A 24549-nucleotide genomic window follows, 5' to 3' on the forward strand; every position below is an offset into this window, starting at 1 on the left:
ATTTACTTTTTTAGATTTAGGGCAGGGGTATCAAACAGGCGAGACAACGGTGAGGGAAGTGCAAGAGAAAAAACAGCTGCAGGTTGGAATATGTCCACTTGATGTTGCCAAAGACAGGTGACTCTCACGAAGACGCTCTAGTTCTATTTCTTTCTCTCTCCCTTTCTCTTTCTCTCTCTCTCTCTCTCTTCTCTTTCTTTGTTCCTCTTTGTCTCTTTCTCTCTCTGTGTCTTTTAACCCTTTTATTCTCTCATTTTTTTCCTTCTCTCTCTCTCTGTCTCTCTCTCATCCTCCTTTTTCTCTCACTCTCTATCTCTATCTTTTTTACTCTATTTGTCTCTTTCTCTTTCTTTGTTCCTCTTTGCCTCTTTCTCTCTCTGTGTCTTTTTACCCTCTTTTTCTCTCTCTTCCTCTCTTTTCTCTGTCTCTCTCTCTTTCTTCCTTTCCTTGTCCCACACCCTCTCTATTTCGCTCCCTCTCTTTCTCTTATTTCTTTCTTTTTTCTTTCTTCTCAATCTACTAGTCCGGCCCCCGAGAGAATGTTTGTTCTATCGTGTGGCCCTCGAGTTAAAACGAGTTTGATACCCCTGATTTAGGGTTTTTTGTGTTAAATGCACCAAAGTTTTAACACTTTTTTATTAAGCATCATTACAAACAAAGTTGTCATGAGACAACCAAACAACAATACGACATTACAAAAATTCAAAAGAATAGAAAGTGCTGCAGAAAAACACAGTGGACAAATCAGAAAACAAAAACAAAAAAAGGAAAAAGAAAGAAATAGTATTTTTGATATGTTTAACTTAGCACGGCGGCGCAGTGGTTAGCGCTTGTGCGGCACAGTTCATGTCATGGGAACCTCCTGCGTGGGTTCAAATCCAGCTCCAGACTTCCTGTGTGGTGTGTGCATGTTCTCCCCATGCTTGCGTGGGTTTCCTCCGGGCACTCCAGTTTCCTCCCACATTCCAAAAACATGCATGTCAGGTTAACAGGTCCAAATTGTCCCTAGTCGTGAAAGAGCGTGTGGATGGTTGTATGTCTCTGTGTGCCCTGCGTCTGGCTTGCAACAGGTTCAGTGTCCCCTGCCCACGGCCTGAAGATAGCTGGGATGGGCTCCAGCACCCCTACGACCCAACTGAGGATAAGCGGTGCAGATAATGGATGGATGGAAGAACATATGGTCAGTGGTTTTGATATCGTGCTGCAAAATGAGCAGACATTCTCTTTGAATTCAAAACATGATTTTACTATATAGTTTGATAGATTTATATTCTTTTAAATAATTTTAAGTGTTTTTCTCTAAATTTGGGGGCGAGAAGTCATTTCACAAGTAAGTTTAAGATTGCCCTGCCTTGTCTGACTTCCTAATAACACAAGGATTGTTCACCAAACTTATGTTCTTCTTTTAAAAAAAAAGGTCACAAATATGAGTACACGATCGTACACGCACATCAACACACAGAGACCAAGTGTGAATGTCACGTATGTTAGCCAGAATGACCATGGCCAGCCAAAAGTGACACGAGGCGTGCCGACAAAAGGTCAGACTGTCAATATTAGGGAGACTTGCTATGACGTGCGAGTTTGATTCTTTCTTTAGGCAAATATCTTAATGATGTTTAGTTCTTTTTATTCAGGAGATGGGGGCGCTGTTCCAATGGAGTACAATTACGTCACCGTGAAGCATAAGGGAGAATCAACATCCTGCACATTTTATGTAATGAGTGGGGTGTATTTTAGATCCAGACCATTCATGTTGTGACATTGAAGATTATCTTATGCTTTTTGGGGATGGACCCAAGTGAAGGAAGCAGGAACTGAGGCAACAGCGCTCAAAATAAGGATGGTATTTAATTAAAAAAAAACAGGAACAAAGAAACAAACAAACAAGGGGTCACAAAACAAATAACAAAAAAAAATCAAACCCTGACAATATCCAAACGAAAAACTGGGAATGGAAATGCAATGACCCGACGCAGTGTGCTGTCCAAACAGGAAATATAAAGTCTTCAGATAGTTAGGCAAATATATGGAGATACAGCTCAAGTTGTCTTATATTGCAGCTCCTGCCAGATTGAGACAGATAGCTTCGAAAAAGAAAGTGTTGTGAATTAACCAGCTTTAATTGAAATGCGGTCCAATCACTTTGATCGTGACAAGCTTCTCCGTTTCAACAAGTCAATATGATTACCAGTCAAGTAAGTGATAAGCTGATGATTTATTGACAGTTGTGGCTTCTTAAGTGAGAAAGCACATCGGGAATCTATCATCTTGAGCAGTTTTTTCTGCCTTTGAGAAACATGTGCTATTCGTTTTGAACATCAAAGTCCTGAATACTTCAAGGCAGGAGTTCCCAACGTGGTGCCCGTGGACTCCAGAGGACAATGGAGGTGGCAGAGGACCTGTTCTGAGAATAGCTCACCAGTGCTGGGTCATTGTGATTTTTTCAGTAAAACAGTTTTATTTTGTGGTTTACTGAGTCTATTTCATCCTACTTCAAATAATTTACCTGGTAAAAACATTGTAACTACATAGTAATAACATGATAAGGTTTTTTTAAAAAATACATATGAAACTGTGACGCCCTTTGATCTAATTAGTATTAAAAAGTGTCTTTCAGCTTAAAAAGGGTTCGAGATCCATGCTTTAAAATGGCAGCATGTTATGAGAAAATTGGATAGGCCTGTGTCATCTTTCCCCCCCTCTATTCCAGAGGTATCCAATTCAAGACTTTATCGTTAAATCAAAAAAATTTATCCATTTTTTTTTCCTCACGTCCCTCAGACCAACTTTTTAACCCAGTGCAGCCCCTACTCCAAAGGTTTGCCCATTAACATTCAACATTGTTGTTGACTTGGTATTGAATCAATTATTTACCAATTTACTGAGCTTGGATTGGCTGTTAGTCGTTCATTCCAAGAGCGATCATGGAGGATTAACAGAGATCGCATACCTGTAAACTTTTACGTTTTCGCCGTATTTTATGCGTCTTGTCGTTCATTTCAAATTATGTACGCCAGTTTTTTTACAAGCAAAAATCAATCTTGCCTATTGCGGCTCTAATACAGATCGTCTCGGTCACTGGTAGCAGACGACAATGTCATCGTAGATTGCTAATGTTGTCGCACTTCGTTCTGAGAGCGCCGGTCTTCTGGTGATCCCAAGAGCCAAGAAGTGTTCCGCTGGTTCGAGAGCGTTCTCCATCCGGGCACCGGTGCTGTGGAATGCTCTTCCCCCTGAGATCCGTTCTGCAACCTCAGTGGAAATGTTTAAATCTAAGCTTAAAACACACTTCTACTCTATAGCATATGAATAACCTATATTTTTCTTGGACAATATCTCTGTATTATTTGTGATTGCAACATCCTTTGCTGTCTGGTAATCCTGAAAGGGCGATGCCACATGTGCGGTCCCTTCTCAAGGTTTCTTCATTTTCCTCATGTTGAGGTTTTTTGAGTTTTTCCATGCCCTCATGTTGGTTCCAGATCAGGGGATGGTGTAATAATTGTCTGAAAAAATAGTCTTTGTAATAAACTGTGAAGCCCTTTGAGACTTTTTGTCTTGTCTTGCTGTGAGTAAATAGATAGATACCTCCATGTGTTTGTCAGGTTTATTATTGCTAAATAAGAAGAGTTGCAACCAATAATACGGGGAGCAATTGGTTGAGCTTGACAGGTATATCTGACATCGATAGACTGGTGATAATAAGTGTGTAACGACCTGGTGCGCTACTTTCCCCCAGAGGGCACCAACACGGCTTTGAATTGCACAGAACCCGAGTCCAATTACGACACATCTGTCCCTAAATCTACTAAGACTCTATATAGACTGTTGGGATAGTCAAGTCAAGTCAAGTCATTTTTATTTGTATAGCCCTAAATCACGAAGAGTCTCAAAGGGCTTCACAGATTATTACACTATATTACACAGACTATTTTTCAGAATTTTCAGAATATTTTTCAGAATATTATTATACATTCCCCTGCTCTGGAGCCGACGAGAAGAGTAGGTTATTCATATGTTATAGAGTAGAAGTGAGTTTTAAGCTTAGATTTAAACATTTCCACTGAGGTTGCAGATCGGATCTCAGGGGGAAGAGCATTCCACAGCACCGGTGCCCGGATGGAGAACGCTCTCGAACCAGCAGAATACTTCTTTGCTCTTGGGATCACCAGAAGACCGGCACTCTCAGAACGTAGGCTTCGGACCGGGACATAGGGGGAAATCAGATCTGAAAGATAAGAGGGAGCAAGTCCATGTATGATTTTGTATAATACTTAGAGAACCTTGAAATCACATCCAAGGCTAACTGGGAGCCAATGCAGGTTTACCTAAAATCGGTGTGATGTGATCAGACTTTTTTGTCCTAGTTAAAAGCCTCGCTGCGGCATTTTGTACCAGCTGAAGAGACTTAATTCTAGACTTCGGAAGACCAGAGAGTAGTGCATTACAGTAATCGAGACGGGAGGTAACAAATGCATGAATTATAATTTCCGCATCCGACTGTGACAGTATAGAACGAATTTTAGCAATGTTACGAAGATGGAAGAAAGCGGTTCTGGTAATTTTCTTCACATGCGTTTCAAAGGATAGATCAAGATCAAATATGACACCTAAATTTTTACTCTGTGTGATGTGACATTTGTCAATGTTCACAGCAGTTTTTGAGAATAAGTCGCGGCATTTATATGGACCAGTGACTAACATTTCGGTCTTTTCAGAGTTAAGACGCAAGAAATTGAGTGACATCCACTCTTTTATCTCAATGAGGCAGGCCTCCAAATTTCCACAGTTTAGTGTGGCAGATTCCTCCAACGGAAGATATAGTTGAGTGTCGTCTGCGTAGCAGTGGAAACTGATATTGTACTTGCGTATAACATCACCTAATTGAAGCATGTAAATGCTGAAAAGAAGGGGGCCACGCACTGAACCCTGCGGAACACCACAGGTAACACTAAAGGGCTCAGATGTCATTTCGCCATATTTAATACAGTGCGTCCTATCTGAGAGGTAGGATCTGAACCATGAGAGGACGGTTCCTGAGAGACCAATCCATTTTTCCAACCGTTCTAGTAGGAAATCGTGGTGCACTGTGTCAAAAGCAGCACTAAGATCCAGCAGCAGCAAAAGTGATGAAGCGCCAGAATCCATTGCCAGTAGGAGATCATTTGTTACCTTGATCAGAGCTGTCTCAGTAGAGTGCTTAGCCCTGAATCCTGATAGATTGCATGGATTCAAAAACGTTATTCTCGGATATGAAATCATTTAGCTGCTGTGCCACTACTTTTTCAAGTGCTTTAGAAAAGAATGGTAGGTTTGACACAGGTCTATAATTACATAAGATTTCTGGATCAAGGTTGGGTCGTTTCAGTGTGGGTTTAATAACGGCGGACTTAAAAGCTGCTGGAACTACACCTGAGGAGAGTGATATGTTTATAAAATTTAGAACTGAAGGTCCAAGGACGCCAAAAAGACCTTTAATAAGTGAACCTGAGCGGGTCGAACTGGCAAGTTGTCGGTTTGGCCGCATTCACCACCTGTTTGAGATCATCAAGTGACAGTTCAATAAAACTGGGCAAATTCCCTGGACAGCCACCCTGTCGTGCATCTGTAGATTTCAGCCTTTTAATATGTGTTGTATTAATAATGTCTTTAGCAATTTCTTCCTGTATGCATTGAATCTTCTTAGTAAAGAAGACCATTAAGTCATGAGCAGAGTGGGTCGAACTATCTGGGATAGTCTGTTGCCTTGTAAGCGATGCTACAGTGTCAAAAAGGACTTTGGGATTGATCTTTTGTGACGCAATCACCTTCGAAAGGTAGGCCGATTTTGCAGAGGCAAGGGCCGCTTTATACTTTAACAAGCTGTCGCACCAGGTTTGATGGAAAACCCCAAGCTTGGTAGCGCGCCATTTTCTTTCCAATTTCCTGCATTCTTGTTTAAGGGTTCTAGTTTCATCAGTAAACCAAGGCGTGCCTCTTTTAGGTCGTGATTTAAGCCTTATGGGCGCTATTGAATCCAGGACACTAGCCAGGGTAGTATTAAACTCATTCATGAGTGAGTCAATAGAGCCATTGTATGAAGGAAAGGACGCAACTGCTCCAGGAAGGAGTTCAAAGAGCTCAGAAACTGTGCCAGTGCTTATATTGTGTCCTCTAAATCCTTCAGCTTTTTTAGCACTATATTTAGCTAGCACCTCAAATGTAACTAAATAATGATCCGAGATAACGGTAGTACACGGTAACACCATAATGTTTGAGGTTAAAACTCCTCGAGTCAGAATCAAGTCTAGCGTGTTTCCATCTTTATGGGTTGGCAAATCAATCAGTTGATTAAAACCAAATGCATCAATTAGAGACCGAAACGCAACAGTGAGTGAACTGAGTGGGGAGTTCATATGAATGTTAGAGTCCCCCATAATTATAATTTTGTCTGCATAGGTTACTAGTTCAGACAAAAGTTCAGCAAATTCGTCTAAGAAAGTTGTGTATCGCCCAGGTGCGCGATGGATAGTTATTACATAAATTGACAATAGAGAGGACCGCATCACAAGAGCCTCAAATGCCTTGTAATTATTAGAGGTACGAGGAGTAAATTTGAGCGTTTTTTCAGAAATGAGCGCAACACCGCCACCCTTCTTCAACGTGCGTGCTACATGGCTACTCACGTAGTCTGGGGGAGAAGCATAATTTAGCGGTAAAAACGTAACCAAGTTTCACAAAGACTGATACAGTTAAGTTTATAATCACGAATAATGTTATCAACAAGTAAAGCTGTAGGAGCAAGCGATCTAATATTTAAAAGACCAAATTTTAGCTTTGCTGAATCATTTGACTTAGCTGAAGTCTTTGTAGAGATCGTCACAAGATGTCGCCGTTCGTCAGCGTTGAGTTTAAAGCGTCGGTTGCCCAGCGAGGAATAAATGGTTGAATTAGTTACATCTTCGCGTCCTTCTTGCTCCTTCGACTTCGCACCCTTCACACATTTACCCGCACGGCAACCACGCTTCTGTTTTCTGTCTCTACGGCGCCTGTGTTGTCGTTTCGAAGGAGTTGTTGTCCAGAGAGACGTTGGATTTCTTTGTAGCTCGTTCGGGATATCATAGGTGGTGTAAAAAGTGCCCGGAAAGTCGAAATTTAGACGCCCACCCAATCGAATAAGTTCGTCCCGACTGTAATTTTTATTGGCCACGCATGTGTCCAAAAACAAAAACAAAAAAGACAAGAGAACGGTAGTAAATAGAAGATTTGCTGGAGAGCATAGAGCCGCAGCATCCATTGTATGCGCCGCCATCTTATAACTTGTATCCCACCAGCTCTCTGTCTGGTCATTGTCATTCCAATGCCACTTTCATCCTGCCGTCTGCTACCATGTTATATATATATATATATATATATATATATATATATATATATATATATATATATATATATATATATATATATATATATATATATATATATATATTTATATATATATATATTTTGTTTTGTTTGTTTCTTTGCAACTTTAGTCCTTGCATTTTTCCAGTTCCAGTTTTGTTTTTTGTTTCTGTTTTCTCTTTTGGACATTTTTTTTGTCATTCTGTCCCCATGTGTTTGTTTGATACTTTGGTCCTAGTTTTGTGGATAAATGTTGTCCTATTTTTGAGCATCCCTGCCTCCAGTTCCTGTTTCCCCCACATGGGTCAATCACCTTCCAAATATGACAATGTGAGCACTTCTTACTGTACACTAACAATTGAAATGAATGTAACTTTTAATGAACGTAGTAACAAAAGAATTTTGCAAAACAATTTTTGTGTGTCTGCATGTAGTAGTTTGCATCCGCAAACTAGCAGAACGGATGCAGGCGGTGAGCAGTCACGAGCAGTGAGAGGTTTCTAGCGGTTGCCTCAGACAATGTTCGTGACCTGGATTTTCCGTCCTATGTGTAGCAAGATTTTTCCTCCAAACAAAATTTGTATATCGAAACTCTCATGTTTAGAGGTATTCATACAAAAAGGTACCACAGTACTAATCAATGCGATAGTTTTACCTCTGGCATTCTACCTAACGCAGCATTGTTTTTGGTACCACCGTTAAAAAGTCAAGGTGCAACTGTAAATATGTTCCCTAACGACGTTTTACTTGTACTCCCACCGGCGTTTTCATCCAAGCTTGTGAGTGGGCGCACCACACATTCTTTTTCACCTCCGAGGTGAGCCGACCTCCCGCAAGCTAATTAGTCCTAACGTGAAGCAAGCTAATGAGTGGTGCACATTTGGCCACAAATTAAGCGCAAGGCTGGTGGCAAACGCTACCGCGGGCGGTCAGAGGAACCATTCCTGGCTGTGACTGATGTCCTCTGGTGGTCCGTTCTCTCCCGAGACACCTTCTGATCCCGTTAACCGAGGAGGCTAATTAGTCACCGGCAAGGACCGTGCACGGCACCCTGCTCACCGGGTTTCTTTTTTGTGTGGTATAAAGCTAAGGCAATTAGCGTTTGGCGCCCCAGACATGCAGTGTTGCTGTACCTCTCAAAGTTCCACATGTATCCTAGGCACGAGTATACTCTCTTAAAAAAACAAAACAAAATACAAAACCCGTTAAATCTCTGGAGTCAAAACAAGTGTGTCTTTGAGCAAAGTGCGCTGAATAGTTAAATGATGCACGGTCTTTGGAGCAGAGTAAAAGGTTGAGTGAACTGTTCTCACCATCATCGGTGCTAATGCCTATCTGAGATTTTTCTTGGCCTTCCATTCCAGTACTTAACTAGAACTTTGCGTGTGATCTTCAATTTTTTCACTATGATTTGCCTCACCAGACGTATCTACAAGTACATTCGAAATTGTCCATGGGCTCAGCTTCTTCTAAGCAGTGGATAACTATTAAAATAGCAAGTAGTGTTAACACTACCATATATTAGTTGTCGTTTGGACCCTAAAATGCTAAGCTATGCTTAATTCTCAGATTTTGATATTAAGTGTGACAATGTTTAGAGTGATTTACTTGCAATAGAAAAAAAATTGAAAAATAGTAACGATTTTTCTTATTTAAGCAGATGGAATTAGATGCTGGAATTCAACCACTCCCCTATCTTCCCATTCACACCAGCTGAGGAAACAGAAAAAGTGCTTTATGGTATGTTGGTTTTCATTGCAGTTCACTGGAAACCGGTAATGTTTCTCAGTCCGAGGCAGCGAAGATGTTCCTTTCTACCACCCCTCAACTTTTGTCAAGCACAGGCGAAGAAAGAAAGGCTCTAAATAGAACACTGTCCTCACAGTACTGTATAAGTGTTATTTTACGTCTGGCAGGTAAAGATGGTAGCGACCTCCAAGGTTCAGTCTATCAATTAAGTGCAAATGAAAGGCAAAGGAAATGATTATGTGACTGTCAATACATAGTCACAGTCACATGGTCAAAAGAACCCCAGGTTTCCACACTGTCGGATAAGAAATGAAGAAGGTTCTCCATTTAGAATCCTGTCACTGTTTCATTGTTCTGTCAGTCATATGTGCTCAATTAAAGAAGGTTTTTTGAAAGGTTTATTTGACTTTATCTATGTATATTTTGTTTATTCCAGGGAGCTCAGTGTAATATATCGGATTTGAGACCATTCGTCACAGCATCATTGCTCCTTTTCCTTTCGTTCTCCTTCTTTCTTATGAGCATGTGTGTGTATGTGGTGTGTGGGTGTGTGTATGCGTGCTCTTCAGTATAAATCTTCACAAGACTTTGACCATTCCAATGTATTGACGACCCTAAGCTGCTTTAAGTAGCCAGGGAACCAGCAGGGGTGAATAGTAGATGTAGGAGTGTGATAGATGACTGTTTTTTTTTTGTATTTATATTTACTTTTTTATTCATTTACTCTTTTGAATCGGCACATGTGAGCAGTCTTTCCTCTTTACTGCGGTCAAGACATCTTTAGTAATAACTAGAAATTATAAAAGCTGACGGATCGAATCTAAGGCTCATTAAAAGCTCAAAATCACACACCCATTAACTTTAAAGAGACAGTGTTTAATATTTAGCGCTCCAATCATCAAAAAGAAAAACAATATTAGTTTAGAAAATAGGGAAAATACTTTCATGTGCATTTATTTACGTAACATGAGCCTCGCCTAGAAGGAGCTGACATGATGATTTGCCATGTTGCTGCAACAGTTACCCACAAAAACCAAAAACCTCATGAAAGGCTGGGCAAAATATGTAAAAGAAAAATAATGCGGTTGGGTAGGATTGAAAGTCTGTAGTTAGTAATCGTCCTTGTGCTTTGTAGCACTGGTTTTCAGTCACACTACACAATACGACAACAACTAGTGGTCAGCTAAAGCAAATCCGTTTGAGTTAAACTTTATATAAAATGTCGGCACAAAAAACTCTAATAGGCAAAATTATTTGGAAACCAACAAATCACAGAGGATGGGATAAAAATAAAGCCACAATATTAACAAATGGTTCACGGATTCCTTAATGAGGACACTACTCTAGACTTAATGTTGGCCCAGTTCTTTCTCTGCCTTCCTCTCCTCTTGCCCCCTTGGAGTATGCCCTGGAGAATGATATTTGTCAGTCTTGTGGAGTTTTTGTCTGCGTACAGTTGACAACAGTTCTTTGTAGGTACCGTTGTGCCTTCTGATGGTGTTGCGCACTGTTTTGCATGTCACATGGGCTATGCTGCTGATGTCTAGAAGTTTCCTATAGCATCACATCTTCATGGCCAGGATTAATTTAATAAAAATAGATAATTACATTTGTTTTATTTTTTAGATAATATTGATGCATTACATTTTGCTCACTATAAATGATAAAAACATAGATATGTAATCGTTCATTTTAAAAAAGGCTGAGCAAAAAAAAAAATTCTGGATAGCTGCACATGACCTGTTGTCAGGATGCTAATGTGATCACTTTGTCTTTTGCCAAAATCAAAATCCCTTATCTCATCATCGCCCTCAGCAACACAGTGATGGAAAACCATGGATAGGCCTCCTTTTGTACTTGAGAAGTAAATCTGAAACTTGATTTTACAAGAGAAAATTATATGAAGTCAAGGATTGTTACGTCTTTTGATTGGCACAAGGGCTTTGTTCAGCAAAGGACTTTTTGTATTGGCTTGGCTTGGTGTGGTTTAGATCATTTAACCACTGGATTTGTAGAGGCACCATTCCCTGTTGTGTGTCTTGGGAAAGTACAGCCTTGTGGCACCCATTCCTCTCTAGGCCATTACCCGGTTTCCACCCGGTGTCGGACCAAGGACCTTTCGCATTTTGTATGTATTTCAATGAGTAGATAGTTAGATAGATAATAAAAGAAAGTTTGTTTTCAATAAAAATCTGAGAGCCACATTTTATTGGTGGCAAATTGTACAAGGTCATATTCAAAATTTTTGAACAAAATCGTTTATGATACAGCATCGGTATTTTCACATGCCACTCCTCGTCAATGCTAAGCTCCTTCTTATCTCTAAAGAGCGGAATGTCGCTTTACACTGAAAAACAACAGTGATCAGATCATGAAAGAGCAGTATCTGGGTCAGATCAGGATGCTTCTCCTGTGACTGGTAACCATTGAAACCAGTGCTGTTTCATGTGGCGGAGCAAACTCCTCCCCCCGAAAGTCAGCCTAGAGAGGAATGGGTGCCGCGAGGCTATATTTGCCCCTGACACACTACAGGAAATACTGCCCCCATGGCCCTGGCGGTTAAGGGATCCATTAATCGCGAATCGATTGTGAGAACATCAAAGCGTCACCAGTTAGCATGTTGCCGCTGTTGTGCAATCGTAGCATTCAGCATGCCTTCAGTATCCATCCGATGGAGCCATCCTTCTTTACATGCATGCACATTTAGCTGCAGCTGTGACCGGGAGGCGTTGATTCTCACCACTTCAAAGGAAATCTCTGAGCCATTTGCACTCGCGCATCCTATGAATTTTACACCCTCTTGTTGAGGTCGCATATCAGCAAAACAAGGAGAAGCTCCAAGGACATGTCCTCGGAGCTCAGGAGTCCCGCTTATCAAAGCCGTAATTAATTTCAAAGATATCCCACTTGCTATGCCGAATGCAGCTGAGGTGTTAGACCAATATTTTGTTTTTAGTGAGTGCTCGATTTGAAGCGCTTTTACAATAACCTATAGTGGCGACATGCAGTCAGGGAAGGCAGGTAGGGCACAAACCTATCTGCCATCATTGTAATACAAAATTAAAAATATATTAAACTGTTATAATCAGGACAAACATGGTTTTGAATGTGGAGCCGTCCACTCACTTGAGATTTAGTCTCGTTCTCCAAATGGTCGCAATGTGTGGCCCTCGTGCTGAACTTAAGGCCGCAGTGCAGGCCCGCACGGCTGCGCCACGTGGCTGGCATGCAAGGTAGTAGAAAGGAGAGCGAGCTATCGATCAGCTCCTGTTTTTATACCGCTTGACCAGATCATGCCTCTATGGGCTTGGTCTTAGATATCTGATACTCACAGTATCGGGAAAAGGTCTTTGTAGTTGCTAAACTTGTTAGAAAGCCAAAAAAGTGAGAAATTCGCATAAAGTTCGGTGCTTTCAAAATGTCCCTCCAATCAACCACAGTTACGTACAGTGGGAACATTACTTTATCAATACATAGCCTTGGATGTTTTAATTACATTCAAAACTTCATGTTATCAGATTTCATTATGGTAGTTTGTGAATTGGTCCATTCAGGAATTGTCCAAAAGGGGACGCAGTCATTCCATCCATTCCATAGGTCTGAGTTACTCGAAAGTCAACTTTGTGCTGGGCTTATTTGCTCTACAAGCCTTTTACTTTTTTCCCCTTTGTTATTGTTTCTTTTTTGTTTGTTTTATTTTTTGTTCTTTTTTTAGCTTTATTTGTCCCCCAAAAGTAATTTTGTACAACATGTAATATAGCAAGTTTTTTTTGTCATAACATTTGATAAATATCTTAATAAATAGAATAAATTCATGAGAAAAACAACAATGAAAAATGCAGCTTGTTATTTCAATGTTGGAGACACTGGAGGCAAGAGTGGCATCAAATAAATACATTTTCATAAGTAGTACTGATATACATATTATATTATTATTATATTTTCAACATTTTCGTTTGGCAGGCCAGAAAAAAATATGTACAACATCAAAAGTATAAAATCATAAAATAAAGTATTTATTATTAACCCTGGAGAACTGGCATCACTCTCACAATTAATTGTTTTTCTATCCTTTCAAATTTGTTTCTGACAAAACATTAACACTCCTGCCCCCACCCTAAAAATAGGGGAGCACATCGTAGTTAATTAAGCCTAACTCATAAGAGGTTTTTGCTCATCTTCCATCCGCCAAAACGAAAACAATAGCACAGAACTATTTTAACAATTACAATATATCACAAATAAAATTGTAAATCAAGGAGCCACTGTTAATATTTTCTATTCACATTTTAATAGTACTTTAGGCTGGTTACGCTTTTTAAGTCAGTCTTTTGATGTAGCTAAAAGACAAGCTAACTGGAATATAGGCAGTGTTTGGCCCAATCCCATTTCTCTCACTCGGCCCTGAGGACCCTCCAGTGAGGTCCCTCGAAGAGGAGTGCCCTCCGCGAGTGAAGTGCAAAGCGGAAAAGGTTTGGACAAGACTTGCAAGGTTCCACCCCTGTCCAGGAGATGGCGGTAATATTAATTGGCTGTAGACCTCAGTGACGTATTGGTCTACGTCACATGTAAACAACTCGAGTCTCAACTTGTAGTGTGTCAGTTGGAGAGTTCGTGCAATGTTAAAAATGCCCGCTACTGCTGTGTTATTACCGATTGCCTGAAAGCTCATCATCTTTCCGTGTCTCCAATAAACGGAGGAGAAATGTGCTATACTGAAGACAGCTTCGGCGCTATGTAGTGCTGATTCATCTTTACAAGGTACGTACACTCATTAAAAAAATGACCCGTTCGGTCAAATACAGTAAAAGTTAACATACAATGCACGTTCACATAATACCTTATGTTTGTGTAGACATAAATGGCAATCTACTTATTAGTATCTTAATGCCATTTTATGACATATAGTAGGGGTCTTTAGTGTGTGACATGATGAAAAGTAAACAAACACAAGAACAGTCCACCTGACCCTTAAGCTGACATAATATCGTCACCAAACTTCCCTGTACGACCCAAAAACCTTGGTTCATAAGGAATTTAATTCAAAAGAGTTGTCATTGGATATAAAAAAGCTCATTTCAACATGTTTTCATGATGCTTACATCATCTATGCCCACATTTATGTCTAAATTGTCTGTTATCTATTGTGTTCCAGAGTGGCTGTCCCATAAGCGTGGACAGGTTGGACAGGAATGTTCCCATCCTGTGCTTATGGTTCGATGTGAAGTCAAAACTCATTCAGGACTTAAGGTTGAGCAAGAAGGTCATGTGGGCCCTGCAGGAGCTGCTAAAGAGGGAACAGGGCCATGGCTGGAGGGCCTATACTGGCTGGCCCACGGTCTGTCCTACCGTGTGGTGTCACGGGTCTTCAGGGTTCCCAGGTCCACGATACACAGAATTGTCCACAGTTAATATGGAATAAATTGCCCAAAAGCCATGTTTTAGGCTTTGGAAGTCAGACCCACATTTGCATTCCGTGCTTTTCTGCATTACTATTCAATAAACATCTTTATTTTGAGTAACACCTTGGTGGTTTATTTCATAATGATGTGAGATACTGTGTGTGAACTATGTGACTGTTGGACAGAAAACAACTACAAATCACTCCAGTTTAAATAATAGTTTACTTTCAGAAAAACAAAATCACATTGGGCCGAAATACATAATAGTAAATAAATAATATGTCACAAATTGTAACAAAAATATACCAATACTTCCATAAAGCTGGAAAACACAAACTGGAACTTCATTGAGTTCTTAATAAAATAAAATATTTTCCTTTTATAAAACAAAGGGAAACATTGCAGGGATGTCACTGTTCTGGAAATTTGTCCACGAGCTTCCCAAAAAGGACGGGAACCGCTCAGTTTTGGCCACAGTTTCCTCGAGCCTTTTCCTCACTCCGGCAGACTCCGCTTTCAAAAAGTCAAGGAGTGTATCGTGCTTCCTTTTTTTTCTGGGTGATTTGGGGTTTGGCGCCGGATTAGAAGATGCCAACGACGTGCCCGTCGGTGTGGATGGCGTGGTAGCTGTGATGGTGGCCAGCTCTTCCACGGGACGTTCTACATTGGCCTTTAGGTTGGGTGGAAAAAACAAGAATTACTTAATGCTTGTGTATTGCACAAAAACAACTGTGTATAGGATGCTCAACAAGTTGATGTGAGAAATTATAGGATGTGTTCTGGATAATTATTTGATAGTGAATAGATACACAAAATTGACATGTTATTCTTATGGCTGTAAGAGCCTTCTATTGGCCAGCATCACATATGCTTTAGAATTGTCTCCACATTTGGACAACATTTTGAAAAGGTAATTAGTTTACTTAATATGTGTTTACAGAGAAGGCAGTGGACTGTGTGATAGTAATTTGTTTCAACTGTATTTCCACGTGAAATTCGGAGACATTACTCATAATGCATGATGAAAACTAATGCATTCTGATCTCACATGAAATAATCATATTGTAAATAAAACACGACACCCGAAATTGTGTGCAGTAAACAAGCGCGTATGTCCAGAACGTTATTCTGACTATGCTCCTTTAGCGACTGGCCATGTACATGTAAAAGCACGACTCGTTTAAGATACAAACAGGGATGGGCTGAACCGTGATTTTCTGCAGTTATCCTACTTTAGAGTTTGTAGCGTGAAGATTATTTTTTGGCAGCTCCCTTGGTAGATTTGTGCACTTCGTAAAGTAGCGATTTTGCAATGTTCATGTTTTAACGCGAAAATACGATTTTCTATTGCATTTACGTCCAACTAAGATATCTCAATACATTTTGTTGCAAATACATGCGTGGTTGTGGAAAACTACTTACATTTGTGCGGTTCCTTTCCGGGCATGTTTGTTGATATTGAGAATTCGCAAAGCCTTCTGGGTAGTCACTTCGCTGCCAAGGGAGGTCGAGAGCCCCCTCGGTCTTGAAGTGGCTACGACATGGTTTGAGGGCACTTCTGCCTCGGTCTTGAGAGTATCGGGACACACCCCATTTTCACGTGAACGCGCAAACCGAGTGACTAGGGCACATAGCGAGTGAAAGTGCGAAGAATGGGACTCAGTTCTCTTCAATATGCTGTAGACAACCACTGATCCTATGAATTCCTATTTGCACTTGATATCCCTGTTGGTGGGCCCTCATCGTGACGACTCAACAAAAAACACTTGACAATTGATATGCTTCGTGCTTACGGAAGCATTATGTGACCTCTGAAGCATCAAGGACCCTTTTCAGGCTGGAAATAAGACAAGTGCCATCATGAGACCTGTTAGGCTACACAAGATGAACTGATAATGATGAGCTGTATCAAATGCAAAAGGTTCATTTACGTGCTTCAGTGTAGTCTGGAAAAACACGCCGGTTCAGTGGAAGCCTATTTACCATCGTTTTAAAATCACATATAACACAACGGTGTCCAAGTTGAGCATTACTTCCACTTTAGGTCGGACGAAAATCGTAGGCTCACATTGGCTCACATATGGGTGGTTTCTCTTGTCACCATGTCTTGGAGCTTAGCTTTATTTTTATTGCCAAATGTTAAAGTACAAATAGACATACTGAATTTTTGAAACATTTATGAAGCATTATTCTATAGTATGTGTTTTTCAGTATTAATCATCTGCTGTAGCTTCAATCATCGACCCATGTAAGGCTTCTGCTTGGTGTCTTAGTGAATACATTCAATATAAATTATACATGATTTACATTCAAATTAATGGGCTTCAGAAAACAGATTGGAAAAAACATATAATCTTGAATCATATCTGTAGGAGGCAAAGTCATCATATCAATAAGATAAATGTAGACGTTTTAAGCTACAGGCAGTGTTTGATATGTAGATATAATAGATATTGAATAATTAGGCGGGCCAGAAAGGCAGGATTTAACAGCCCAGCCCAATTAAAATGTGCTCTGCTTCACAAAGGGGATAATAGATCGCGGCCTAACTTGTGTCTTTTATTTTCAGAGGACAGGACGGTAACATCTAACCAATAAGCCTAGCAAAAGAATTGTGCTGTGCTGGCCCCAATTCGCATTAATAGGCAACTAGGAATAATGTATGAGAGCCGCACAAGTGTTAGTCATAATTTGCTGACAAAACCGTAAAATAGATTGCGGCCACACCAATATTGGTCATTTTCAAAAAACAGAACGGTAAAATTCAGCTGCCAGGCCTAGGCCAAAATGTTCTGTGCGTACCCAACTTGCAACAATTGGCGACCGGGATAGAGGATCACAGCCAAACGCTGGTTGATCATTTTAGGCTAGCCAGAACAGTAAAATGCAGCAGGCACAATGAAAAATTTTTGCTTGCATCCATAGGCAACAAGGATAACGGATCGTGGCTGTACATGCATGCTAATTCATGGCACCCACATGGTGATTAAGTTTTGCAGGTTTTCAGCATGAAAATGATAAAATTGGAATAAACAGCACTTGTTGTGCTCCATCTTACTGAGAGTGTGCAAACCATCCATCCATTCTCTGCAACGCTTATCCTTAGTAGGGTCGCGGGAGTGCTGAAGCCCATCCGAGCTATCTTCAGATAGTGGGCAGGGGACACCCTGAACTGGTTGTCACACCTAGGGACAATTCGACCCGACCAATTAACCTGATATGCAGGTTTTTGGAATGTGGGAGGAAACCGGAGTGCCCAGAGGAAACCCACGCAAGCACGCAAACTCCACACAGGAGGTTTGATCTCATGACCTCAGAACTGCGCCGCACACGCGCTAACCACTGCCCTGCCGTGCTGCCCTGTGCAAATCAACCAAGTCCAAATTTCTTAAGCATTACTTTGTAAACCCTTTCTAATAAAAAATTGAAATAAATGCTTGCACATGGAATAAGCCAGAAGTGACATTTTATTGATTAAATACACAGTTAAGTTTGGACAAAAGCATCTGTGTTGTTCCTTTCAAATAACATAAGAAATTGGGAGACCCACTCTCGTCTGCAAGCCCCTTCAAAAGGTCGGGTCGCAATGAAAAGCACTTTGATTACACAGCTGCAATAAATAATACAAAAAGTAGGCAGACACGACAGCGGGAATGAGTTTTGTGTTTTTTTTGTTTTTGTTTTTGGAGGAGGGTGTACGCTGAGAAGGCATTTTGTGACCTGAGGACCTGACTGGAAACACACATGAAAAGCCATATTGCACATTTGTCTTTCACTCTTAGAACCTGAAAAAGAATGCTCGTGTCGATACGCCGTCAACAGGAAACCAAATCGAAAAGAAGGGGGACAAAATCAAATATTCGCAGATGTTTTTGAGAAAATGACCTAAAAGTCTTAGCTGCAAAACAATGCTTGATTGGGAGGCCTATATATAAGCTGCTTTCGTGCAGAGACCCAAAATCATTACATTTTCTTACATTTAAAAGCAAGGCCATTGTTTAATAAAAAATAGCTCATCTGTTAAGGAAAGTTTCTTTAAAAAAAATGTCCACTTAGTGCAATAACATTAAAACTGTAGAAATTATGTTGTTTTAAAGACGCTGTGTGAAAAGGTAATAACACAATTACTGGATTTTGCTTTACGGAAATTTAGAATTCAAACATAAACCTAGCAAGATAAAAAAAAAAATCAACATGTGATGTTGTTACTTAACGGCCAATAAGATATGTTAACAAGTGTATTTCTTGTACTCTGGAAATTAACTTCATGAGAAAATTGCATTACTGTCAATATTTGGTTTTCGAGAAAAAGGAAGAATAACTGTAAAATTTCAACAATAATTGCACTTAGGCCTACGTGAGTTACGTCTTTGTATTGATAACACATCATGATTTTTTCTAACAATATCTGTTTAGTGAATAATTAATTAAAACATTTTTCCATGCGATAATGGCCTTACTGTTTGCATATTTCTCATGTGATGATGGCCTTATCAATATCTGGTGAATTTGTAGGACACATTTACATATTATGTATATTATGTACGTAGTTAAGGCCATTATCGCATGTCGAAAGTTAAATTACGGAATTTAGAATATTAATTTAACTACAATATTGAAAAGTTAATACATGAATAATTGAGACAGTCTTCCTTGCATAAAACAAACAAACAAAAAAATAGAGAGAAAAAATTAGGAGTGCCATTTTCTTATGAGGTTAATGATATTTTGTAGGATCTCCGTGTGAATATAAAAACTGACTCATCATAACCTTTACTCGAGATTGATTACCCTTGTCTGGTCTCTGTGGCGAAACACATTCAGAAAAACAATTCAGAATGTTCTATAAGTGTCAAGAGGTGAAAAGTTATTTTCATACGGAGATTCTGCAAAATCTCTGAATCCATGCAAGATCATTTGTCAGGGTTTGGATGAGTCAAGACCACTGTGAAATCAACACGTTAATATTACAAGGGTAGAGAAAATTAGTTGAAGATATTCTGCTATGGTCATTTCGGTCTCCCTGCATTAAACGGTAGCAGATGGCCTGTCAATCAAGTTGCAAACCAAAACTCAGGGTGAAAGGGTGAAATTGTGGGATTCACTGTTTAAAATAAAGGTCAGAGTTAGCACCAAGGAAAGCACCAGATGAACAGTTTTTTCTGTGTGAGGTTTAACGCCAACAACTAAAAAAGTAAATTGTTGTGACTTAGCATGAGCTGTACTGTCAATGGTAAAAACCCATCCTAATCCAAAAACACTCGACAGAATGATTCAAAGCACCTTGTTTGACATTTGAGCGTTTCACTTTGCCGCTTGGCTGAGCAGTTGTGCTCATAAGTTCCATTGGATGCCACTGTGGTTCCAATAATATTCATTTTTTTTAAAAACAGCATACAGCAAAGTTTTAAACCTTAAAGCTCAGATGACTGTTTTTCCCATGTTATTTCGTCGTGTGAAAGTTTACAGTTATTTGAGTCCAGAAAAGATTCAGAATACAGCCTGGACAGTCTAGGTTTAAACAGGTTTGTGACACTGAACATTGTTACAAAGTGGACTCCTGTGGCTACAAATAAAACAAATTTCACACAGAGAACCTGCAAAATGGTTGTATCATAGCTGTATAACAACCTTTTGTGTATATCGCTTTAAACGGACTCAGTACTTCCAGTCATTTTCACAAATGTAGTTGTGGATTCAGATTTTTTTGCTGGTTCGCTGGGTCAACATGTGAAAGCCTGTCTATCAAACATTGCTATTGAATTAACAATTTGCTTTTTATTCCAGACACTGCTAAATACTGCATCAGGGCACAACAATTGATTTTAGGTCTTACACAAATCAGGCATTTTTGGATTTCAGATAACTGAAATAACAGAAGTGGGATACATTTTAAATATTTTGTCACATTTCTTTCAATTTTTACTCTCAGTAAAACAGTAAAATGTTAATGTATGATGATGTAATTGAAAGCAACCCAAAGTACATCCTGAAATATGTCAGATGGGTCACCACTAGGCGGCACAATGGTTGAAATTGTGTTTAGAGAATGTGTTTAGAAAGAACCTCAATTATTTTATCAGTCTCTGAGGGCGGCCATTTTGAAAGTTTGAACATAGATCCATCCATCCAACCATTATTTGCACCGCTTATCCTCAGTAGGGTCGCAGGGGTGCTGGAGCCCATCCCAGCTATCTTCAGATAGTGGGCAGGGGACACCCTGAACTGGTTGTCACACCTAGGGACAATTCGACCCGACCAATTAACCTGACATGCATGTTTTTGGAATGTGGGAGGAAACCAGAGTGCCCAAAGGAAACCCACGCAAGCACAGGGAGGACATGCAAACTCCACACAGGAGGTTCGATCTCATGACCTCAGAATTGTGCCGCACAAGCGCTAACCACTGCCCCACCGTGCTGCCCTTTGAACAGAGAATTATATTAAATTTGTTTTACCAACTAACTGCTAATCGCAAATTAACTGCTTTACGAAACTGAGCCATCATTGGTCATGGGTAAAAACCGGTAAGTATTGTTTTTAAACTCATTCTACAAACACAACATTCTGTGTTTAGACTAGAAGGGGCCCATAAAACATAATTTTGTTAAGAAATGTATTATTGCGTCTGGATTAAAAAGCACCTTGTCAATCCAATATTAATGCATAAAATGTGTTTCAATTCAATGCAAGTTGACACAATTGAATGCTTTATGCAGTTGTGATCAGTGATGTATTTCAAAAAATGAGCACATACATTTTCTATGGAACCCTAGTCCTCACAGTAGTTATTAATTCCATGCGACTTATAGTCCGGTGTGCTTTATAATGCGGAAAATACAGTAAATCCTGTTGGCTGGTTATGCATTTAAGATTTGGTGGTAAATGTTTGATCTTTTGTTGTATAGTTAACCCTGCTTCGCTGGACTCCAGGTCAACAATTAGATGCCAGGTTATTGACGTAGGGCTCTAAAAAAGGCTTTCAAACTCTGCTGAGTTCCGTGACAAAGGAATCTTGGAATAATGTCGGACCTTTTGCTATGGCTCTTGATAAAACATTTATACCCTTGAATGGGCTCTGCCTCAAATAACGAGTGTGTCAAATTACCTTGGACAGTCCTTGCAATATAGCCAATCATATCATACAGCCATAAATTTAACCCCTTATTTGAGCTCTGTGTCAAAAGGTAGAGGTTATGTAGCTAGTAAAAATTTAGCACCATTGCTTATTTTAAGTTAACATTTTAGGGGCACTTAAGAATGCAGACAGTTGCTAGCATTCCGAAGGGACAACAGAAGGTCAGATCTAATTTCTCAAATAATAACAAAACAACAAAAAATGTTTCTTTTTTTTAAAGAGATATATTCTGATATAGATAGCACTTCTGGACACGCTCTGTTTTAACAGTCTAAAAGTCTCTCTTACGCTCTGGCGAATGGCTCCCCGTAAGCACAATTGTTATATACAATATATAGAACATAAATTACTACATAGAGCCTATTCACAATGGACAATCATCAACTGCAAGTTAGATGGAAAAGAGGGCGGGGCCTGGCCCAAAGACACATTCAGAGACATACTCCAGTCAGCTTAATATGGACGCGCGTAGAAAATATCTGTCCCACAAAGCAAAAAAAGTCCATAAAAAACGTTTCATCCCTCGCTGCGATTGGTCGAAAGACAGTCACATGAAACCCCCCACCCCACCTGCAGCCTGGCCCGACATCTCGTTTGCATGTAAACAAGAGCACCAGTGTAGTGTCTTTTTAAGTCTGTGTCTCTTCTTAAACTGTACAAAAGTATAAATATATGATTTATCTCAATTTCTTTTTTTTTTTGTCTTTTTGTTTCTTCTTCACATATTTCGGATGAGAAAGGGAAAAAAAAGAGCCAGTGTTGCGGCATTCCCCCGAGGTGTGCTGGCTTTTTGTGTCGAGTGTGGTTTTTGTTGCGGCGTTGGCTTGTTTGCTCAATGCTGCTGGTTGATCATCTTTGCATACCTTGGTTGAAAACAGCACGCCGGACCAGAACGACAACAAGAAAATAAAAAATAAAAAATTGTGTGTCCGTTTCGGCTACAGTAGATCCATCTTGGGTCTGTAATGGAGAAGAAGGGGCGATTTCTGGAAGCAAAAACAATTAGGTTAGAGTCTGCTCCAAACGAAATGAAATAAGCTGGTGTAAATTCGCTGTGGGTATTAAATTTAGAATTTTTTGTATTGTCATTTTATTACTTCTCAAGAGGGGACACTGTGCACCCCTGGTATGGGAACGCATTTTAGGGGGGTAGCATTTATGATAACGTGACTTTTGATGTTGGTTGGTTAGCTGGATCTCTAAACCACTAGGGTCATTGGGGCACCGTTTCCTGTGGTGTGTCTTGGACAAGTATAACCTGGTGGCTGGCGACCATCCCTCTCCAGGCCAACATATGTTTCCACCCAGTCTTGAACCGGGGACCTTTCGCGTATACCGGGGATCTTTCGCGTATCAGGAGAATGTGCTTACCACTGCACTACAAATACGAGACCCGGAAAAATAAATCTTGCTCCACTTACGATGGAAAATCCAAGTGCATTCCCAAAGGCCACCACTAGTCACCGCTCACTGGTCGAGACTGCTCAATGCTCATGCTACAGCTCTTTTTAATGATACTTGCCTTACGCATTTTTGTTACATTTTTAAGGGGAGGCAGAGACAAATCTCCTTTAATAAGCTTTTCTGCAAAAGGCCTTAAGAAAGGGAAAGTGTTGCAACAGCAGCTAAAAGTGATCAATAAAAAAACTGACACAGGCAAAAAAAATAATGGGCAGTAAAAAATTTGATGTTTATTTGAAGTTACAGTAACTTTAATTTTTAGTGTACAATAAGTGCATCATCGACAGTCTTGTGTCGTAATAAACTCAAATTTGATTTCATTAATATAATCTTATTGCTGTCTTTTTGATTTTTGATATTCAAATGTGTTTTTTAGTGTTCAGGAAGATGTGTTTTATAGCTATTTATTATGGTCACCTTGGATGCTTTGGGTAGGTAGAGGACAGTACTTTTCAATTATTTCATATCAAGAAAACAAATTCGCTACACGAGCAATTCGAGCTACAAGCACAATCCTAAAACAAATTAAGCTCGTAAGAAAGGGCTTTGATCTGTATTCAGCATAAAATCATTGTTTTATTTAGGAATCTGTTCATTCATAAATACGGTGATCCCTTAGGGTTGGGTTGCAAAATTAACTTGTGATAGGGGAAATCAGTGAAGTAGAAACCTTTATTTTCTTATAATTATTATACAAATACATAATCTATTACACATTGAAATCAAAGAACAAAGCATTTTTAAAGGCTCAATCGTTTGCTTGTCAAAGTACAGTATTAAATGCTTCTTTATATATTTTTAACTACAAATAACTACCGTTCCTACAAATATAAATAAAAGTAGGGGAGACTGTTTAGCTTATCAGAATGGAGAACACACTGAATGATGCAAATCAGTGAACTAGCTAAACCGCGTTATAGCAAAAATACTTGTAATATGCTACATTATTAGACTTGGCAGATACTTTTGATTGTTTTGTTTTTTCAAGAAAATCTTTTTTTTTTTACTTTTTGGAATTTTAGGGACTGTATTTTAACGATCATATAGCGCACAAAAAAACATTCAAGTTCCTTCACAATGTGCATCGCGCAACGTAGTGCGATGCGCCTTGTGTGTATTGTCTCATCTCATCTCATCTCATTAGCTGCACCGCTTATCCTCAGTAGGGTCGCGGGGGTGCTGGAGCCCATCCCAGCAATCATCGGGCAGTGGGCAGGGGACACCCTGAACTGGTTGCCAGCCAATCGCAGGGCACACAGGGACAGACAACTCACTCGCTCATTCACACCTAAGGACAATTTGGACCGGCCAATCCACCTGAAATGCATGTCTTTGGAATGTGGGAGGCAACCGGAGTGCCCGGAGGAAACCCACGCAAGCACGGGGAGAACATACAAAATACGCACAGGAAGTCCG

At 39.8% G+C, this 24549-nt stretch overlaps 1 protein-coding gene and 1 long non-coding RNA gene across 2 annotated transcripts in view; both read right to left on the reverse strand.

Annotated features, from left to right (window-relative positions):
• Nucleotides 1–14737: 14737 nt before the first annotated feature.
• LOC148359332 (uncharacterized) lies at nucleotides 14738–16185 on the reverse strand. Its single transcript, XR_015851332.1, has 2 exons — nucleotides 15957–16185; nucleotides 14738–15204 (listed from the first exon to the last, which is right to left on the reverse strand). It is a non-coding gene; the product is annotated as an uncharacterized LOC148359332 (long non-coding RNA).
• A 1798-nt stretch (nucleotides 16186–17983) lies between these two features.
• The window catches only part of pcgf3 (polycomb group ring finger 3), a 56396-nt gene continuing 49830 nt past the window's right edge, over nucleotides 17984–24549 (reverse strand). The window contains exon 10 of the mRNA XM_088344560.1: nucleotides 17984–22658. Coding sequence (XP_088200686.1) covers nucleotides 22611–22658 — 48 coding nt within the window. The 3' untranslated portion in view covers nucleotides 17984–22610. The remainder of the gene's footprint in view (nucleotides 22659–24549) is intronic.

The sequence above is a fragment of the Urocampus carinirostris genome, chromosome 9, assembly GCF_059441175.1.
Source record: "Urocampus carinirostris isolate Australia breed hairy pipefish chromosome 9, RoL_Ucar_1.0, whole genome shotgun sequence".
Classification (NCBI taxonomy): Eukaryota; Metazoa; Chordata; class Actinopteri; order Syngnathiformes; family Syngnathidae; genus Urocampus; species Urocampus carinirostris.